At 48.5% G+C, this 20551-nt stretch overlaps 5 protein-coding genes across 5 annotated transcripts; 2 read left to right on the forward strand and 3 right to left on the reverse strand.

Moving 5' to 3' along the window:
• Window positions 1-353: 353 nt before the first annotated feature.
• Window positions 354-3369, forward strand: GUITHDRAFT_106891 (hypothetical protein; the record flags this gene model as incomplete). Its single annotated transcript, XM_005834373.1, has 19 exons — window positions 354-442; window positions 497-547; window positions 599-620; window positions 674-824; window positions 881-935; window positions 995-1075; window positions 1170-1236; window positions 1287-1324; window positions 1375-1470; window positions 1521-1626; window positions 1667-1732; window positions 1774-1834; window positions 2103-2151; window positions 2207-2240; window positions 2452-2558; window positions 2606-2701; window positions 2824-2965; window positions 3124-3291; window positions 3337-3369. 19 exons carry the CDS (start codon window positions 354-356, stop codon window positions 3367-3369), a joined length of 1512 nt encoding a protein of 503 aa, XP_005834430.1.
• A 316-nt stretch (window positions 3370-3685) lies between these two features.
• On the reverse strand, window positions 3686-4347 carry GUITHDRAFT_152118 (hypothetical protein; the record flags this gene model as incomplete). The annotated part of the gene is made up of 1 exon (XM_005834374.1): window positions 3686-4347. A coding segment is annotated over one exon (492 nt), but the record flags the coding sequence as incomplete, so codon positions are not given.
• Window positions 4348-8834: 4487 nt separating this feature from the next.
• GUITHDRAFT_137610 (hypothetical protein) lies at window positions 8835-10798 on the forward strand (the record flags this gene model as incomplete). The annotated part of the gene is made up of 12 exons (XM_005834375.1): window positions 8835-9119; window positions 9289-9348; window positions 9397-9474; window positions 9529-9590; window positions 9651-9691; window positions 9736-9808; window positions 9868-9920; window positions 9969-10041; window positions 10084-10123; window positions 10167-10237; window positions 10634-10703; window positions 10730-10798. 12 exons carry the CDS (start codon window positions 8835-8837, stop codon window positions 10796-10798), a joined length of 975 nt encoding a protein of 324 aa, XP_005834432.1.
• Window positions 10799-11819: 1021 nt separating this feature from the next.
• On the reverse strand, window positions 11820-12941 carry GUITHDRAFT_152119 (hypothetical protein). Its single transcript, XM_005834376.1, has 10 exons — window positions 12916-12941; window positions 12819-12870; window positions 12631-12763; window positions 12537-12581; window positions 12437-12490; window positions 12338-12393; window positions 12236-12295; window positions 12152-12188; window positions 12068-12102; window positions 11820-12022 (listed from the first exon to the last, which is right to left on the reverse strand). The coding sequence occupies exons 2-10, from the start codon at window positions 12847-12849 to the stop codon at window positions 11994-11996; spliced, it is 480 nt and encodes a 159-aa protein (XP_005834433.1). The 5' UTR covers window positions 12850-12870; window positions 12916-12941; the 3' UTR covers window positions 11820-11993.
• Window positions 12942-13074: 133 nt separating this feature from the next.
• On the reverse strand, window positions 13075-14061 carry GUITHDRAFT_152120 (hypothetical protein; the record flags this gene model as incomplete). Its single annotated transcript, XM_005834377.1, has 5 exons — window positions 13820-14061; window positions 13731-13769; window positions 13537-13683; window positions 13373-13450; window positions 13075-13322 (listed from the first exon to the last, which is right to left on the reverse strand). Coding segments are annotated over exons 1-5 (613 nt in total), but the record flags the coding sequence as incomplete, so codon positions are not given.
• Window positions 14062-20551: the final 6490 nt, after the last annotated feature.

A 20551-nucleotide genomic window follows, 5' to 3' on the forward strand; every position in this document is an offset into this window, starting at 1 on the left:
GACAAGTCAAGGTCACCTGAATCAATGTGCCCAGTGCAGATAAGCACTCCTACGGTAAGCAGTGAGGCTCCGGTGAGGAAGAGGAAGAAGGCCAGGAAGATTGCCCTGGCAAGAGAGCTCATCCAGCAGCTCTACCCCATCGCTGCCTCTCTACCTGTATGGCGGCTCCTCCACTATGAGCTCCTCGCCATCGACGTACTCCACGAACCCCTGCCGCCTCATCCCGCCATCGATCGGACGAACTGTCGAAATGCCGAAATGCTGTCGGACGGATGCTGGGCTGCGCGGGGACGAGGTCAGAATCTGAGTGGGGATGAGGGCCATGAGGTGCAATGGCAAGAGCGCATCTAGCGATGGCAGTCCTGATGGCATCGGCCGCCTGGCCGTCAGCGACAAGCGGCGGCAGATGGGAGGAGATGGAGAGGCGCATGCTGTACCTGAGGTGAGGGGGAGGAAGGGAGATCCTGCTGGGTTCCTGCTCAGAGATCTGCTGCAGAGGTGGTCACGACGTCGACGACAGGTTCTGGAGCTTCCCGACCATAGAAAGGTCAGCATGCAGCGAGAGCGACAGACATCGCTGACTGACGTCTGCTCGCAGATCAAAAGTTAGCGAACCAGAGGTGTTTGATCCTGAGGATGATAAGACTTGCTGATGGCAATGATGTTTTTGTAGAAGAAATCAACCCGATGCCATGTCAAGAAAGCGCAGAGAGAACCGAAGATGAATACTCCAAATTTGAGACTTGCGAGGCTTCTCTGGTGGAGACAAGAATATGAAAAAGCAGAGGAAAACTACTTGAAGACTTTATCTTGGAGCAGAAACGGTAAGGAGAGTTTGCGGGAGCGCCTTCACTCAGATTACTTTTTCGAACTCGCTCAGAATCAGACAGTCACTCGATCAAGTTCTGTGACGGAAGCTTCTGGTCTGCCGTGAGGTATTGAAGACAAGCATAAGATGTGATAGGTCTGCTGAGAGGTTTTTTGTGCTCTGCAGACCTCTTTCGGTATCTTCACATTTCAACGATGAAGCCGCGATTATCAGCGAGTTCTCCATGTTCTTGTACGAAAAGCAAAGGTGCCCAAGGACCAGCGAACGTCTTCTGAGGTGATGATGAAGTCACCGATGTGGACATGTGAACAGGAAGACTGATCATCGCATGCGTCGCTAGGATGGTGCTAGAGGCAGATCCGATGTTCACCATCGCGATTGAATTTCTTGGAGACATCTTAGAGACGGTAGTGACCGCACGCGAGTCCATGGAGGAAGTGAGAGCGAGTGACTGCAGGAGGGGCGATGGGATGAAGCAGAGGCCTTTTACATGCGGTGAATCCTCCTGCTCCCAAACGTTTCGAACTGAATGTCTTCACTTCAAGAGCTCCCGGCCACACGGTTAGCAAGGAAAGAGATGAATCCAACAGCAAGTTTGTGATTGTCGACCCTTGCCCTGCGCATGCGACTTATCTTACAAGGTGTGAACTGATGTTCGATACCATGCAAGCCCTAAAGACATTACGATCAGGTTGGCAAGGGTGTTCAGACGATCGAATTATGTCGATCTTGCGATGGAATACTTGAGGGCAGCCCTCACATTCAAACCTGATCATTCTCCTGCACTGCAACTGCAGGTAAATTCCCTCCTCCACATTTTCATCGTGTCCTTGATAGAAGTCGAAGGGCGTCTGTCACTTAGACGTCGATGAACACATGTTGGCGATCAAGTGCTTCGAAGAGGTGTCAGCTTATAGTGCTCCTTCCATGTGATGTGATGTCAGGCTTTGTCGCTCTCTCCTTCTTCTCTGGATGGTAAGCTTGCGATGGCTGAAGCAAAGAAAGGTTTGAATCGTTCCTACTATCACTTTAGCTTGAGATGATATCTCGGCTCGGTAGAGACTGGACAGTTCCAGGAGGTTGAAACCTTGTTCAAAGAGGCTTGCGAGAAGGAGGAAATTTGCAATTACTAATAGATCTGCAATTCTGATTGGTATGTCCGATGCAGATGGTGTACAATCCTTCTTCTTCTGCTCTAGACTTTGTAAGGTCTCTCCAGCTGAAACGTGATGAGATGCTTTTGTCGACGCCAGTCTGACGTTTCGCCTTGCAGGAGAAACTCTGGAATCGTATCATTGGAAACCTCTGTACAAGTACGCTGTGTACGCTCAGAGACACAAAGATGATATCGAACTTGCGTCTGTCTTGTTCGAGAAGGCGTATGAAGCAGCGCCGCATAATGCCGAAGTTGGTCACAAGCTGTCTTTGCCTCTGATTCATTTACATGTCATGTCAGTTGCTGGTTGGCTACACTCTATTTTGCATCCAAACTCCAGACAAGGAAAGATTTTGTTTTGCTGATGAGCCAAGAATTGTTCCCCATCATATACCATCCCATCCGAATTCCTTCCCTCTCCTCCCTTTCCTTCTCTCCTTTCGAATTTCCTAACATACCACTACAGATTTCAAAGGCAGAGAAGCTGGCTTACAAAGCCTACCAGCTACACCCGAAGGACCAGAACGTTCACAAGATCCTTGCCAATCTTCACCACAACCTCAACGACGACCGGTGATCAAACATGATTCATCTTCCCGTTGTAAGAAGATTGATCTCAGCTCGGCCATGAAATCTCTGCTCAAAGCGCTGTGGCTGGAACCCAACGATCCTATCGCCCTCAATGATGTTGGCCATCTACTTGCAACTCAACACAAGTACGAGCATTGACTGCTTCATGTCTTTGAACGCTCTCTCTTCTTTCTCTCTACTATTGACCACCCTGTACTTCACTTCTCCCTACTCGTTCTCTATGTGATTGTTTGTGACTTCATGGTAGCTATGACGAGGCAAGAAAGCGGTTCGAGCAGGCGAGAAGGGCGAATCCTCTCTATGTGCAGGCAGACATCTCCCTAGCAGCGCTCTACCTCGCCGTCGGTCAATATGAAGATGCGATGAAGTTTCGTGCGAGAGCTGAAAAGGTGATGGAAACATTGACGTGTACGTCTTAGTCCAGCTCTGGTGCTTTGGTACCTCGTCCTATGATGGTTGTTTGTCGGCAGCCTTGACTGCTCCACTCGTGTCTCTCCCTCACGTGCCCTCCTTGCAACGATTACAACGTGATTGACTAGTTCAGTAGACTGCGCCTGACTGCGCCCCGATGGAATTTGTCGCTGGTCTGGCAGAGCAGTATGGAGCTAAGTTCGGGGCGAGAGAAGGAGGAGGAGGTGTGGAGGTGGGGCTGGGAGAGGAGAAAGCGAGTAAGAAGCCTTGTGCTGAAGAAGGTAAAATGGTGAACTCTGCCTTGGTAAGTTCTACGGTGAGTTGGTAGAGGATGTGATTTGTGTGTCAGGGAGCGGTATCGATGGGAGATAGCAGCGAATGAACGGAGGAGAGGAGCTGACTTGTCGTGGAGATATCATATTTGTAAGTTGATGTATTGAAGTAGATGTAATTGATGTAGTGAAGACTGAGAGTCAAACGTGATTAGAGAATACCAGGAATGAGAAGAATTCGCTTAATACTATCACTTTCTGTCACATCACAATCAGCTCGATCTCACATCGTTGGAAATCTCTGAGAAGAATTCGATTCTTGTTACGAGTTGGTTTCTGCTACAAAACGCTGCTGAAGATGTCAGCAAGACATTAGGATTTAAAAGCACATGCTGACAGCATCATAGCCAGTGATTGTGTGCTGGTGAAAAGGAACAGATACATTCTGATAGCTAAACAGATTAAACAGCTCAAAAGCCCTAACACTCAGCTGTGTATTTACACCAGTCCCAGTTTCCATGCTAGATAAGATCGAATACTCTTCTTCGACATCTTGACGTCATCCCATTCGCTGGATGTTATCGCTACAATCTTATACCCCACACAACTCAGCAGGTATCTCTGCAGCTTCAGCTCTCCTTGTTGACTGCCTGCTCGCCTCACTCGCGCGTTACCAGCACCAGCACCAGCAATATGCCTGTCCTCGCCGTGATACTGTATCAGCCATGTCTTGTCTCTGCTCTCCACAAACAAGTCGATGATGTAACCTGTTTGCTGGCAGATGGGGTTTTGCTGGACAAACATCCCCATCTCATCGAGAGCTTGTGTGAGGTCTGACAGGACAGGAATTGTCTTCAACGTCCTCAAATTCCATCGTACAAAGTCCGACTTGAGGTTGTCGCCATGAAGCGATGACAGTCTCTTGGCATCGGCACACAACTCGCTGTCGAGCTCCGGGCAGAGGCGGCAGGTGAGGAAGAAGAGGTGGAGCTTGCATCGCTCGAGGAAGGTGAAGGAGCTGAACGAGCGACAGACGGACGAGGAGATGGGGCCGAAGAGCATCTTGATCACGCTGTTACAGTGATAGAGGACGGAGATTGACCAGGCAATCTGAGCGACTTCGGAAGCCCTCAAGTCAGAGATGAGAGCTGAGACCTGTAGGGAGAGCGCAGCAATGAGGATGTTGCCCGGGTCTCGTGCAAATGTTGCATGTGCCCAGAGCACGTTGGAGATGTCGAGAGAGTCGAAGCGGGAAGAGAACTTGGATGCAGCCAACTTCAACTCCTCGAACAGCTCAGAATGGGGTATGACCTCAGTCTTGGCAAGGGAGGCAAACATCAACGACACCTCCTTTGATGAAAGAACCTCCGACAGTTTCTGTTTGGCAAGAAGAGACCCGAGGGAAGAAAACAGGCTACTCGTCGAGAGATCGTCCAGATCGGCAAGGGCATTGAAGATGATACATTGAGTTTCTGTGTCGTACATGTCTACTCGAGATGAGATGAAAACTTGAATCCTTGAGAAGAAAGTTGCATCTGATACATCAAGCTGGGAGAGGCTGGAGACGATGCTTGCTGTCTGTTGAGCGTCGAAGTATGATAGCGACTGCAAGATCTCCTCCTTCATGGTGTTCCATCCTGCTTCATCGAGCTTCTTTTGAGATTTGGCGAGAGCAGAACAAACTTGACAGAGAAGGTGTGAGTTGTTCTCGCCATGCAGAACTACCGAGCTTGACGAGAGAGCTTCAACTATCTCCGCTGAAGGCTCAAGTCCCATCTGTGAGAGACACCAGATGATACTACAGACTTCATAGAAATCGTACTTGGCAAGGTGCCTCAATATCTGTCCTATCAGCTTGTCCAAGAAGAGCTGCTGCAATCGCCCATGGAAGGCTGCCATCGCTAGGATGATGTTGAGGACTGTCTTGGCACTGCAATCCTCCATTCTCCAAACAAGTTTCTCCTCCAGCGCCTTGATCGACTTGCCATCTGGCACGAAACCAAACTTTGCAGAAGAGAAGAAGATCATGGAAAGGCACTCGGTGTCACAGGCATCATCTGCTATCGCGCGCTTCTCGAGAATGTCATGAGCCTCTGAGCTGAGAGGAAATTCAAACGACGCGAGGGCGAAGAGAAGGCGAGCGAGCAGGTTGACGTTCGCTGACGATACGTGCTCCTCCACCTTGTCTCGACACGCACCGAGCATCTCATCGTTTGGCTTGGTAGGCATGACCTCGTAAGAGGACAAGATGCTCAGCAAATCTTGCAGAGAGAAGAAGTCTTTGAGTTCCATCGCCTTGTCCTCCAACGAATGAATGAAAGATAAATTTGGGCAACGCGGAAGAGCCTTGAGAGATATGAAGATGTCAACTAAATCTCCTCTTGACAACCTGAAGGATCTCTTGCGGATGAGATGTAAAAGAATTTCGAAGAATTCTTCATGAGAATCAACATCAAGATTGCAGATAATCCAAAGCGCAAGACAAAGACATTTTCCGTCCATATCTTCTGTTTGCTCCAGAACTTTTTTCTTAAGATGAAGCAAACATTCTCTCCCGAGAGTGTTCCGATACACAGAAAGGGCATAGATCAGCGACAAGAATTTCATGCTCGGCAAAGAATCAATGGACTTGATTGCCCACTGCTCAATCTCATCCAACACGTTGTGGTGTGCATCTATGTTGATGCTGCAGAGACACATGAACAAGGAGCAGATTTCCGCGTAAGAAAGGACCTCCTTCCTCTCCTCTATACTCCTTTCCAACGACTGCAGGATGACCGAGCCGGGATGATAGTCAAGACGGACAAAGTCGTAGACGGCCTCGCAGATCTCCGAAGGGCTAAGAGAGCTCAGTACCTTGCAGGTCCTGTGCTTGATCGCCTGCATTAGCGCAGGTCCAGGATTCTCTCTCATCTCGGCAAATCCGAAAAGAAGGTCTTGCACGTCCCTGGCTGGCGCACTCGCCAAATCCGTCATGGCGCGGTCCTGGAATGCTGGCAGCAGCTTCACCCATTCGGGGCTCGCCGATCTTTTCAACGAAGAGATGAACTGAGAGGTTTGCAGCAAAGAGAACTCGTTGATACGCTGGTTTGCCTGCCAGAAGAGGATCTTCTCAGCTCTCCTTTCGTCCACTTTGTCCTCATGATCTTTATCTTGCAAAGAAAGCTGCACAAACTCACAGAACAAGCTCGCCAGGTCAACCGTATCAAGGTGCGATTCATTCTTGATAACCCACTGACATAGACACTTGAAATCCATCGAGAACTTGTCGGTAATTTGACTAAGTCTCTCGTCCTTTCTCCACCAGAGGTTTCTTTTGTGTTCTGGAATATCCAGATGCGAGCTACTTCTTCCCGTCAATGTTTCACAACATTCACACTGGAGCCCCTTGAGAGGGCTGACGTCACCTTCCCGCTCCCTCTTCGATCGACCGTAACCATCGTAAAACTTTTTCGGAGCATGGCATGAGCACAGGGGAAAGCTGCAGCCTCGCAGCTGAAACCTCTTCCTAGCAAAAGGTGCAAAAGAAAGATAGGAGTGTTCAGTGTGGTCTTTGACATCTCTAGAACAACTCTGGTGTCTGGGCGAGAAGCTGACCTTATCTGTCGGTTCTGGGTGCGAGGGGACTCCCGCAGATTGTGCAGGTGAGACCGTGAGAATGAAGTCATCCAGGCGAGACCGTTTGCCCTCGTTGCTGCTGTGGAGGGAAGACAGAGATGTGGACTTGTCGTCTTCCCGACATTTCTTGGAAGATTTCATCATGGGGTAGGAGTCAACATATCCTTCACTGCTCGATCCCGAGTGCTGTAGACCTCTGGATCGAGAATCAGCTCCAGAAGGCGCTATCTGTCGTTTCCTCTCCTGCTCTTGTTCTGTTGTCTGCTTCCACTTCCTGTCTCCTCTGATCGGGTCGTCGTCTTTCATCGAAAACAGCCTTTCGCTGCTCGACTCGTCCTGACTGCTGTTGCTCTTTGTAGGCCTGACTGCCAGCTGCAGCGGCTGAGTGCGTTTGAGGATGAGAGAGTAGGCCACCTTGTCGCAATCAGCAGTCGCGCTCCTCTCGAGATGGAGATTGACAGGCGTACCGAACGGTCCCACCACCTTCATCTTGATAACATCTCTGCAGCTTCCCATGCAGCAGAAAGAATCTACTCGGAGCAGCTTGTCTCCCTCCCGGATCAGGCCCGACTTCTGGGCAGGGCCGGAGGGATGGATTGAGTCGACGTAGCAGCACTCAGTCGCTCCAGGGTCAGCGGGAGCAAGAGAAATCCCAACTCCATAGCAGATTTCAGCACCTCTTATTCGGCGAGGCTTCTGGTCAACAAGGCTACTCTCACTGCCTTTGTTGTTGTCCTCTCTCGAATCTTTAACGGTTTTTTCCTTAGAGAAGAGAGAGCCACGTGCCTGGTTCACTTCATGAGACTGATCAGATTTTGCAAAGAATTCTTTTCCCTCAGAGTCGTTCAGCAGGGGATCTGCTGTCTTAGAAACGTTCGGGCCCGATGAGGAAATTCTGTCACAACCAGAATCTTTTGGCATGTAAGCATCTCTTTTTCCTTGCTGAGAATGTATCTGTGCTTTGCCTTTCATCTCCACCTCTTCAAGGGTGTTCAAATCCCCGACAGCCTTTTCCTCTTTAGCGTGCTTGGAGGATGCTTTTCCATTTGAAATCTCGTTCTCATCCTTTTCAATACCATCCTGGTTCTGCCTCACTTCATCACGTTCGTCAATGCTCTTTGAGGGGATGCAAGTTTCGTTCTGCTCTTTCTTCAAGGGCTCCTTGTCTTTCGACGCTCTCAAGCTTGGAATCTCTGTGCTTGTTTCTGCATCCGGCTCTACCTCGAGTAGTTTTGCTCTGCAATGAGCTGCAGTTGCCATTCCAAGATGCGGTTCTGGAGCAGATTGTCCAGCGACTCCTACCGTCTCCGAGCTCTGACCAGCTCTGGCTGGAACACTCATGCTAGCAGCTTCATGGCATTGACGTTTGCTGCTCTCAAACCTCTCGGAGCTCTTTCGATTATCTTCTGTTCGACTTCTTTTCTTGCCGTCCTTATTCAGGTCATCTCTATCTCCCGCCTTGCTTTTCATCTCCTGCCGATTTCCGTCCTTGCTCAGTCCCTCCTTCTCCAGCCGACCCCTGCTCTCTTGCGACCTTCGCTCTTGTCGCCGACGCTCGTCATTCCACCATCGCTCAGCCTCCCTTGACCGTTCGTCATGCTGCCGGCGTTCTTCTGGCCTTTCCCGATCTTCGTGTCTTCCTCGATCCTCTGCTCGAAAGAAACCTTCCTGTCGTCCTCGCTCGTCTGGTCGCCACCATTCCCCGTACTGTCGGCTCTCGTTGTAACGACGGTGTTCGTCCTGCCTGAACATCTCTCGTTGCCACAGCGTCTCTTCCAACCTCCTCCAGTCTTCATGCCATCGTCTATCCATATGTCGCCATCGCTCTTCATGCGAGCTTCGTTCCTGCCCTCGTCGCCATCCCGGCGTTCCCTTCCAGCTCCGCTCCTCCATTTCCCGAGCCCTTATTGGTTCTCATCCCCCTCATTCCCGTCCGATGCACCCGGTCGGGCGCTGGATGGCTTCGAACAAGGGGGTGGAACACGTGCCGCTGCTGCTGCTGCTGCTGCTATGCAGGGCTCGAGTGTCGCAGAACCTGCTCGTGGACATGGCTCGCTCCAGCTCCTCCCGTCTCCCTGTTGAACTTCCCCCGAACGGACCCAGCGGAGGGAGGCTGAAATTGAGAGGAGGTGGTCCCGCTGGTAGCACGTGGGGGAACGTGAGCTGGTTGGATCAAGGATGTGAGGGCAGAGCGCAAGCTCAGCCGACTCTGAGGATGTGGGGGGGAGTGAGGAGAATCTCAGTAAGAGCGAAGTGCGGATCAGAACCTCTCATTGAGTCTGGATAACAGGCACTGGAATTGATCATGAAGCGGCATAGGAAGAAGATGGCGAAAGAGGAACAGCAGAACTCGAGATCTGTAACTCTGTGTGCTGCTGCTAAATCTTTATCCCGACCTTCGTACTCGATAGGAAGATGAGTCCGATACAGCTCCGGCCTTACGAGGACTGCCGCAAGAGGACAGGCAGTTGGTGAGGAGTTTGACCAGTACTGAGCTGATCTCACCCCTGTCCTGGCAGATTGTTGATGGGCAGAAAGTGAGCATATCAAAGAACGGAACATCTCATTCTGAAAACGCGACTTCAATATCTGTGGAGGTGTTTTTTTTCGGTTGAATCTTGGAAGGTTTGACCCCTGCGATTGGTTGGCAGGGATACGACGCAGCCAAAATGATTTATAGAGGTGTTGAAGAAGAAGTTCCCATTGACTACAGGTATTACTTCTGTTCTGCTGTCTCAATTCTTGTCTGTCTTGTTGAGCATCGGGGATTCAGTATACTTCGGACACTCCCCTGTTCGGGCGATGCATGGGCCGGTGGTGTTGGATTTCAACTCGATGCATCTCTGACGACCATGCAGGAATTTTCTTCGATGTCGAGGCAGCGAATGATGTTGAGATCAATGCAATTGGCATTGCTTCGCATGTCTACCGGTGCTTCATCGCTTGCTCTCGCGCTTGGAGATGCCATGTAGACACTGAAACCCTCCTAGACTGGAACCGCACGTGAGCGTTCGCATCTTCTACTGCAACGGAAGCTCGATAGGTTGTCATCATGTGGGGCCCTTTGGCTGCTGGCTGATGTCTATGACAGGCAAAGAGGTTGACTTGACTCAATGGGAGTGCGTCTTCTTCGCTCCAAACTGTTCGTTACCCAAAGTCAGCAGGTAGCTCAGCATTCCGATGCTTGCCCTCTGACACCATCCAAGATTCGACAACCACACCGAAGAGGATTCTCCCTATGCTCATGTAAGTGCTGTGACCTTACGCTGACACTGATCAAGCTTCCAAGATGCAACTATCGCACGGCATTCCGCTCAAGAGCACAGAGGTTGTGGGCTTTGCTGTCTACACCAACAGCTTGTGAGTGTACGATAGCATCCAGAGCTTAGCTTATCGGCTCATGGCAGATGCGGCGTTGCGTTGCGATGGACTTCTAGTCAGCCACGACTTGCACTTGGTCATAGTTGCGCCCAGTCAGCAATCGAGATTAATCTTTGGGTTTAGAAGAGGACAAGGACATCTATGGGTACAAGATAGGCAACAACAGCATTCCCCTTGTTGCAGACTCAGAAAACTTCAGGTGAAATCAAAGATTGGACGAACCTGCTTCCTCTGATGCACCTCATTTCCAGGCGCAACATGCTGAGATCGGTGAAACTGAACGAAGTAACGGATTCTAACGACGACATTCTCATCCGAGCTGGGTAGCCTCCATCTCCTACCGTACCATGTCCAGTGTAACTCAATTCCTGACAGTCACTGCGTGGAAGTCACTGGCTCAGACCATCCGTTCGACGAGGTGGCTTATGACGCTGCCAATCATAATGTACATGCTCTGATCGATGACTCCAGGGGGGATACACGTCGGATGAGAACGTGAGGGCTTTTGTTGGGGAGGTCGTGTACACGGCTTCAAGCTGATGAATAAACTGAGGCCCGGCCGGCAGCCGGCCGAGTTACAGGCCGCCTCAAAGTGAAGTCGCCCTCTGTGTTCCGAGAATGCTATGAGCGGGGACGAGGGTAAGGGCGTATCGGGTCCTAGAACGATTAGAAAAGTAGGCCCTTCCTACTACCACAGGTCTTACGGGAACGCTATGGTGACGTGGGGTCCTAAAGTGTATGGGTGTCTAGACCAATGGGGTACATGCTAGATACAAACTGGTGGGTAGTGAAATTTGATTTGGGGGGTGTGTGCAGGAGGGGTTAGCCGATTGTGAGGGTGGGGTTGAGCGGTAGTGGTTGTGCTAGGAGGCCACGTGCTACTATGGCGGACGAAGGGATTTCGCCGGCGACAATAGTAAGACATGAACATGCTGAGAAGACTTTGACGAGGAAGAGAAGAGGAAGGCAATCAGCTATGATGGGAAGAGGGGATATCTTAACAAAGCTGAATGAGGACTGCTGGAAGTGAGGTGTGAACGGGATTCAGAATCCGCGCTGTTGCTAGTGAGGCTGGATGCTAAGTCCGGTGTATCTCTGATTTTCATACTGGCTTTGCTGCGCTTGTAGGAGGGATGTACTCTTCTCTGTTTCTGATAGCAGTCTGAATGAAATGCTACTTGGGGTGTGCAGAGGACTTTTCAGACCAAGGATAGCTGCTTTAGTACCTCAAGGATCAAAATGGTGGAGTGATAGGGGTAGTGCTGAGAACTTGACTGTGGACTACATCAGTCCTAAGATGTTAAGATGTTGATGACTGGAAGACAGCTGTGAAATGAAATTCCCTGTAATCCCTCTCAGACTCGTTTCTCAGGTTCTTTTGGTTATTGGGCTCCTGGTTGCAGCAATTCTCGGGGGGTGAGCAGCAGCAATGGTTTGATTGGAATCCTTGTAATAACGTTGGTTTCAGTGCCGTCTTCTTGTGGTTTTATGCCCAGAAGCACGCCGACGAGTTGGGGATCAAGAAGAAGAAGAAGGTGAGGATTGTTCTATCGATATCACTCAGCGCACGCTCATCTTCTCCCTTCGCAAGGTTTCCAACAAGAAATTGCAGCGAGAACGAGCCAGGTATACTCAGGTCGGAGGCGATTAATCAACATAAAACATGATGTTTCCCACCTCATCTCCTTCACGGCATCAGTCCTCGCTCCCTACACATGGTGCTCTTGTTGCAGTCTCAGAAGTAAGGGTTGAAAGCAGCATATCCTGTACATCGTCAGACTCGGCAGCAACATCTTGATCATCGCTAACCAGCCCATGGAGTCTCTATGCGATGGGTTCTTGAGCTGCAATCACCATGTCAGGGTATGGGATGGGATGACTGCGGGTCCTTACCGTCCTCCAACAGTCCATGGCATCTTGGCATGAGGGCCTAAGAATCGGATCAGCATGGCCGCGGAAGTTTGACAGGAAGGGGACCATGTAGCCGAAGGACTCTTCCTCTGCTCAATCCCTTGGAGACCCCATCGTAAGGAAGTCCTTCACATGCTGTCAGTGCGACACTGGCATTCTGGTACTCACCGTGCAAGAGATCTTCTCTTCCATCCTCTCCGTGCGGGAAAGGACAGTTCCCCCTCCTGTCACGCCAGTTACACACTTGTGAGGAGAGGGGCGACGAACCAGCAGCCGGGTCTGAGGTTGACCGGCGCTCCCTTCCTCTTGTCCTTTCCAAACCTGCACGGATAGGATGAGCTAGAATGATAGACCCTCCCGACATCACGTCGTCACGGTTGAGGATTGGTTGGGCTTGCTGTTCACGATGTGGCTGTAGGGTTAAATGCTGAGCTCCTCTTACAACCGCTTCTCTTGCACACCTTCCCTTCTGGGGCCACTTCTTGGCCCCCCAGCCATCGCCCACGATTCTTGCGGGCGCAAAACCATCGGCGACGGGATGGTGTCTCTCCGAACAGTTCGTGGGGCCATTGCGCATCGATCCTCTGATTCCGCCTGGTTGATCTTCAGAGACTGAAGGAACTTGATCAGTGCAAGTCAAGCAGCTGACCTGGTTCAGCCCATGCGTTGTCTTTCCACATTCTCTTGAGCCAGCGTCCTCCCTGTCCGAGCGTCAGCTGGCCTGGTGGTGGATCTCGACATGTCACCTCCTGTTGAAAGAGCCCTCCTTCCCCAAACTTCCTTGCTGCTTGTCGGTTTCCCCTCCTTTCCTGCAAATGCATCAACGTCGCTCATTAATCTATTGGTTCACCTGGACTTCAAACATCGACCTCAGCCCGTTAATCACCAGCTTCTCTCCCCTGCATACCGATGTCAAAAGACTCTTCAATCGCTCGCCTCCTTGGCATTCCTTCCATCCACTTGCGGTGGATTCTTCAACCTCGCCACCACCGGTCGATGCGTGTCGTTGGGCTCTGGCCATTCAGGCTGCTCGCAAGTTCAGAGACCGGATACATAAGGCATGTAGCACAACATCCCAAGGAGGCTCTTCGGGCAGAATATTCCTGTTTACAGGTCCTTCGAAGTGAATCAGCGGGCCTCGATTGATCTCCCCCTACCGCCACATTTTAATCTTCCAAAACAAAGGAAAGATATTTCGCGCACCTGCCCAGTGTACAGAGGTCTGGTCCGTCGTAGATCTGCACTGTGCGGTCTTGTTTTCCCGGGATAAAGATTTTGTATCTGAAAAGTGGCTACAATCAATTGTTTCGCAGCAAGGACCGAGGTAATGTTCGGGTTGCAAAACCTCCTCCTCGCGTTTTCTTCACCTGTCCTCTTGCTGTCCTTGGTGGATAATTTGCACCAGCAGATCGAAAGGGAATGTAATTCTCCTTATCCTCACGTACCCCTCTCCGCATCCATGTGGCCGTTGAGAAACCCATGCCTCCGTTCAGGTTGCGGTACAATTCAATCTCCTAATCATTCTCCAGTAAGCTCTCACTAGTGCTTCTTCACTTCTCACCTTTCGCTTCTTCTCGGCAGCCCTGTCTACATGTAGGGGCTTGCAGAGCGTCATCAATAGAACAATGAACAGCAGTGAAGCTTGTCTACCTGATGTTTGGTCAGAGGAAACCCGATCATCTCGCGGGTGTGAGCGCTGCTTCTTGGTCTGTTGTAAGCGATGTCATCGTTTGCATCCCAAGCCATGGGCCTCGGATCATAGTGCACTGTGTCCAACCCATAGTTATCAGCTCCTACGACGTAGAATTCCAGCGCTGGTTTTCTGGGATCTGGAGGATCTCCGTATCCATGATGACCATGTTTTTCAAGGAGGATGCCGTCCATCTTTGCCTGGAAGATTTCAGTCAATTCATGCAGATTTGTTATTTCTATCATCACACGTACACAGCAATTGTGAGTATCTAGAATCCCCTGCACAGTTTTGCTCTCAACACTCCAGCATCCGCATAATGCGCATGACAGGCTCTCTTTTCATGCACAACGATTACTTCTCCCGTTCATTCTTTCCTCTATCCTGTTTCTTCTCCTTCTGGACTCTGCTAGCTTGCTCTATACACCAATGAAGCTCCATAATCTCCTGCTGCTGCTTCGTTTCTTCTTCATATTCTCGTTCTCATGCCCCTGCTCTCCTGCTCTTGCTTTCATGCCGCACCAACGGCTCCAAAAACAAATCCTTGTAAAAGTTAAAAAACTATTTCGCGGCACCGTTTGTGATGCGGGCGGCCCAGCAATCTCCCACTACAGTCAAATACATCTCCAACAGTGATAAGTAAAATAAATACTATTGCCCTCGCATTATTATGGTACAAATGATTTCCATTTCATAAAAAATCTTGGTACTTGAATGATTGGTCAAAATGGATTCTTAGCTTGTTTGAACAGCGAACGAGAGGCGATGACGATGATAGCTGACAGAACCTGCTGAGAAGCGACAGAGAATGGCAGATAGGAATCAATCTGCAGAACAACAGCAACAGACAGCAACTTGTCGGATGGTTTCTGAAGACGTCTTTGAAACTTTAAATTTGAAAGGAAACCTCTGCAAATCGGTATCATCCAGCTCTTGCAACTGTAGTATGTCTATCCACTTAGATCAAGTGCAGAGCTTGATCGCTTCAGATTCAGTTGAGACAGGTTTGTTAGAGATGTATTTCTTGAAATTCATCGTCAGCTTCAATGCGAAACTCCAAGATCCTAACCAGGAGATTCTCACACGACTGTTGAAGACTACAATTCCTGCTGATGGAGTTGAAATCGATCCAAGAATCATGTTGCGACTATTACAAATCAGCAAGACATTCAGGTTTCGACGTTCTACTTCCGACATTGTCTTTCAGCAGAGCCAGGAGGAGATTCGTGGTCTTCTTGAGCATTGCATACAACATCTTACCATAGCTGCTAAAAAACTATCCAACAAGATAGGCAGCGACCTTATCGTCATCAACAATGCTCTTTACAATGCAACAGTCATCAAAGATGTCCCGGAAGGCATGAAGAGTCTTGAGAGACAACACACGTTAGTGAGGAACAAGTCAAGGGAGATCCTGTCAAAGATAGAAGGATCAAGATGTGGTAAGAGTGAAGATTCAAAGTGGCTCGCCCAACGTGGGTTGTCCTGGTGTTTGCATCGTATTGCAGAGTGCTCCACACAAGACGAAAAACTTGCAAACACCCTACGACTTGTTTTTATTGAATCCTATAACGAGCTGGTTCTTTATCAGCCTGATGACTGTGCTTATATGAGCAAAGATACCTGTCGAACTTGGTTGCTGGAAGTTCTGGAGAACTTGAAACAATGCGCTGCGCAATCAACAAAAGCTTGGGCGATTTGTTTTGCTTGTTTCGAATTCATGCTGAATGCCAGCTATCGCTTTCCAGCTTTGCAAGAAGATTGCATCGAGTTTTTAGAGTCGCCTTTAGAGATCACCGACGGCAGCATGTTTCAAGGATTGAAATCATGGATCTCGCGTGAGGAGTTTTCTGTCGGTCTGATTCGTTGCAAGATGATCGAGGTTTTAATACAACTAGCTTGCTGGGGCGCAGAGAAAGTGAAGAATCAAGCTCAGCAAGTTCTTCATCGTCTACGAAGCCACTCAAAGGCTTACAGTGCAGTGATGGCTGGTCTAGAGGACAGCTCGGATGAGTATTGCAAGGTTTTGATGACTCCTGAAGCAGCGCAATGTGGGGTCATCAGGTTCTTCAAGAGTGCCTTCGAAGAGGTAATTGCAGACAGAAGCGTTGCAAACAAGACGGCAATACAAGCCCTTGTACAAAAATTGCACATTAAACATTTTGAAAACACAAGGAGTGTTTTTGAAGTCTGTCAATATCTTGATTTTCATATTTCTTCAAAATCAGAAATGAAGCTGCGCAAGTTCCTGAAGAAAGTCTTTTATTTTGAGTTCAGACAAAGCTATTTCACAGTCTTGTGGTGTCGACTCTGGATTGCTGCATTCTCCGGCTGCTTTCCAGACATCAGAATGCCAGAGAACTTTCTTCGGCCTCTGTCCTCCAAAGTGGATTTACCTGAAGCCAACACAAGCCTTATGCCTGGAAATTTTCCTTACTACCATTTATCTGGTCCCGATCTGTTGGGTTCTCGAAACCAACAAACTATGACTTCGATGAGAGAATCGGGCATCCCACATAACATGAAAGAACCCTTCATGTCAACATCCATAGATGACGGAAAACACGAGTCTACTCCAGTTGAGCTCATGCGGATCAAAGAGAACGTCTCAACAACCCTCGAATCCTGTTGTGGTACTTCTCTACAATATGTCTCAGAGATGGAAGCAGTTTCGACGAACACAAATTTGAAAGCAAGAGTTTCAACAGTCGGTGTGACCCTCAGCGAAAATGAAACAGAAGAGGTTCGCAGAAGCATTGTCAGAATCCAAGAGTTGATTTCGCACAGCAACATTAATCAGAATGACTTTCAGCACGGGAAAAGAAATGTGATCATCCTTGGCGTGACAGGAAGTGGCAAGAGCACGTTAGTCAACAGTCTTGCTGGTTGCAAACTTCGTTGTTTGACGATAGAAGAATCCCTTGCGAAGCATCTCAATCCTTTCCCTCCCGCCCTCTGTGTTGTTCCGGTCAGTGAAGGCGGCCCTCTTGACGCGGTTTCAGACATCGGGTTAAGTCACGACACGTCGCAGACTGAAGTCTTGATGCCCATCAGCCTGAGAGGAGAGTCTCTGGTCCTGTGGGATGCTCCTGGCTTCGAAGACACCAAGGGCTCCGAGGTCAACATCGCCAATGCAGTCAACCTCACCAAGCTGCTGGAGCTGTCGAGAGATCACGGCATCTCGATCCTCTGTGTGCTTGACGCTGAGTCAATGTATGCTGCCAAGGGTTCTGGAGCCCACAGGACGATACGCATCCTCAAGAATCTATTTGGAGGAGACGAGGAGAGAGTCAGAGAGAACTTTGAAAGCATCGTGTGGTGCTTGTCAAAGGTTAATGAGCAATGTCCACTGAAGATAGGAAGAACTCACTTGACGAAATTTCTTGCAGACAATGGGATGAGCACAAGTGAGAAGCAGAACTTGATTCATATCTATGATCCCTTAGAACGACATCACGATGGAATCAAACGATCTGACTTGATCGCGTTGCTGCAGTCTGTTCCTCCTGTTGTAGCAGATGAAAACACATTTCAGACTCCCCTCAATGACACCGACAAGCTGTTAGTTTCAAAAATAGCTAAGGTGGTGAGCGAAGATGTTGTAGAAGCAATGCAAGCAGGCAGGTTCGATCAAGTCAAAGAACAATACCACACATTTCAAAGCTTGAATGTGATACGAAACCAAGAAATTGACCAGAATAAAATCAGAATCCTTGGAGAAATCACTGAAACAGTCAGGAAATGGGAAAATATCATCAAAGAATTCAAAGGAGACTTCTCGACTGCAGGCAGGGAAACTTTGAGAAAGCATGTCAAGTTATTCAAAGCTGCTGAGATCTTGGACGAGATCGTGGAGATGAACGTTAGACTTCGGTTAGATAAATGTGTCGAAGACATCCACAATCATGAAGCACAGAAGCAGCACAAAGAAAATTTGGAGTTGAACAGGTTATTTTCAACATGCTCTGCTTGTTTCAAGAAGAAGATGAATGAGCTTGCGGTTTCAAATCCTCATCGTACTTTGAAGCTTGATGTGCAAAGAAGCATGGAAAACTTGTTGAAGGAATTTCCTGATGTTGAAGAAGTTCAGAAATTCTTTGATTTTTTCTCCATAGCAAGAAGAGTTTTGCAACAAAGAAACTCAATCGAAAATTTTCTGTTTGGAGATCAGACATACCTTGCAATAACGATTCAGCTATACGAAAAAAATGTGAAGAAACTTTTCAGCGAAGTTGTGGGCTTTAGCAAGAAGGCAATCTTATTGCAAGAATGCGACGAAGCCCTAAGACAATTACGAGAGAATGCTCTCATCGTTGTGGAAAGAGATTTTGAGTCTCTATGGAAGCAGGAAATTGACGTCTCTGCCACCCCCACGGTCAGTCTGATTCTTCGCTTCGCCATCATCTGACGTGTACACTTTACGCGCAGGTGAAGAGCTTTCAAACTTTCAACGTGTGGGAATCGCTCGAATCATTGCGATCAGAATTTCCAGAATCTTACGATATCAAGTGTAAAGAATTGCAAAACATCTATAGAGAAATCCATGAAGCTGCTTTTTATCACAAGGGTGAGGAAATTGTCAATGACATTACTCGTTTTTTGGCGGATGTCCGTGAGGCCAATAGGAGCGAGCAGGACAAACTGATCTCTAGCATCAACGAGTTGAGAGAGCTTGATGGAGATTCTCGTCGTTATAAACGTCAGATTTCAAATATCACTGAAGGCCTGCAACGGTTGCACAATGAAAATGAAATTCATGACCTCATTGAAAGTAAACAAATCGGCAAGGTGATAGATCGATACGATTCCTTGGTGCATCTCTCTCAGGGCCTCGAATCTCATCTTGTCGTGGATGTCAGCGCAATCAAGAAGACAGTCTCAAACTGGATGACTATGATGCAGGAGAATTCGTTGGAAGAGATTGATCGAGACATCAAGGAACCAAATTACCTGCAGCTTCAACATCTCAACCAATTCTGGCAAGCATATACATCACTGCGGGCGAAACCAGATCTTATCATATCAGATGAGACGCTTGAGGAGAGGGCATTAAAAAGACTAGAGTCAAACATCAAGAATGTGCTAGATATTCTTCAACGACCACAACATTTCGGGGGGATTTGCAATGTCGGGGAGATGGTTGCAAAACTGTTGATCAAGAGCTTTGGGGTCTCTGAAGTACTTGGAATGGTGGAGAAATTCAAGACATTCGTATCACAAGATTTGCTGGATCGATTGCAGTCTAGCGAAAAGTACAAGGCTGGTATCTCATTGAAGGATTACATTCGTTCTCAATCATCAGATGAAATTGTTCGTATTTCTCAATCAATCCTCTCAACTTTCCCTCAGTTCGAGATGTTCAGCATTGAAATGTTCAACGAGAAAGCTTCTGGTATGAAGTTCGAAGATGCGTTGATGAGGATGCAATGTGAACCCGGTGACGATGTCAACAAAGATTTGCTACGGTCCTGCTATGAGGCTTACAAACAAACTTACGATTCTGTTGTGAGAAAAATCATCAGCAACCGCGACAATTATCAGAGAGAGAAAAAATCATATCTAAAGCAGATCCAAGACATCTCAAACAAGCTTCAACCATATGCGCACAGCCTGTCTCAGGCTCCTCAAGAGCTCGGAAGCTTACTCGGTTACATTTGCGGGCATTGGACCTTCATGTCGATCCCTGAGAATCAGATTGGAGTTGAGAGGAGCAGAGTACGTCAGCCTCATGACACGCAGATCCTGGGAATTCTTCGACTCCTCGGGGTTGATCAAGATCGAATGCTGAACCATCTCATTCAAATCAACACGGGTGAAGGCAAGTCGATCGCTATTGGTTTTACCTCCGTCGTCCTAGCTAAAATAGGCTTCTTCGTAGATGCTGTTTGTTACAGTAAGTACCTTTCAGAACGCGACAGAAGGGCGTTTGCTGACCTTTTTCGAGAGTTGGAGGTTCAGGAGTATATCACATACGGTGACTTCAAGGACTTGTCAAACATGATCATGACGGATGAAATCTTTCCCGATGACTTCCCGGATGTCAGGAAAACTTTTCTCAACTGCATACGAGGAGACGAAGAGAACGAGGGAGTCACTTCTTCGAGGAGGGGGAGACCGTCAGTGTTGCTCATGGATGAGGTCGATGTTTTCTTCGGAGACAAATTTTACGGCCACACTTATGATGCTCGCCAGCGATTGGATGCTGGTTTCAACATCCTCAAATATGTTTGGGACAATCGTCATCGTCTGAGAAGCGATGCTGGATCCATCGAAGAGCTCTTGTCTCTCAAGGAGACAGAGGATCTGTTTTCGAAGTATCCTCTCCTTTCACAAGATCTGCTCGAGCGCGAACTGAAAGAAATACTCGACTCAGTAGCATTGTTCCCTGTGGGCTCAAAACCACATTTGGCAGCTTATCTGGACTACATCGTTGACAAGGAACGTCAATTGATTGGATATATCGATCCTCAGAGCGGCATCCCATGCTACAACATAGGTTATTGCTACATTACAGCTTTCACTTATTTGTATTGTTCCGAATCAAGTTTGGAAGGAATCGTTCTAGATCGGATCAAGCACATGATGACGATTCAACCAAGGTGTGGACGGCTACTCTACTCGCAGATCCCGAAATGTTACACATACTGTCTGGGAATGACAGGGACGCTAAATTGCCTTGATGAAGCTCAGAT

Source organism: Guillardia theta (assembly GCF_000315625.1).
Source record: "Guillardia theta CCMP2712 unplaced genomic scaffold GUITHscaffold_26, whole genome shotgun sequence".
In the NCBI taxonomy this organism is placed as follows: Eukaryota; class Cryptophyceae; order Pyrenomonadales; family Geminigeraceae; genus Guillardia; species Guillardia theta.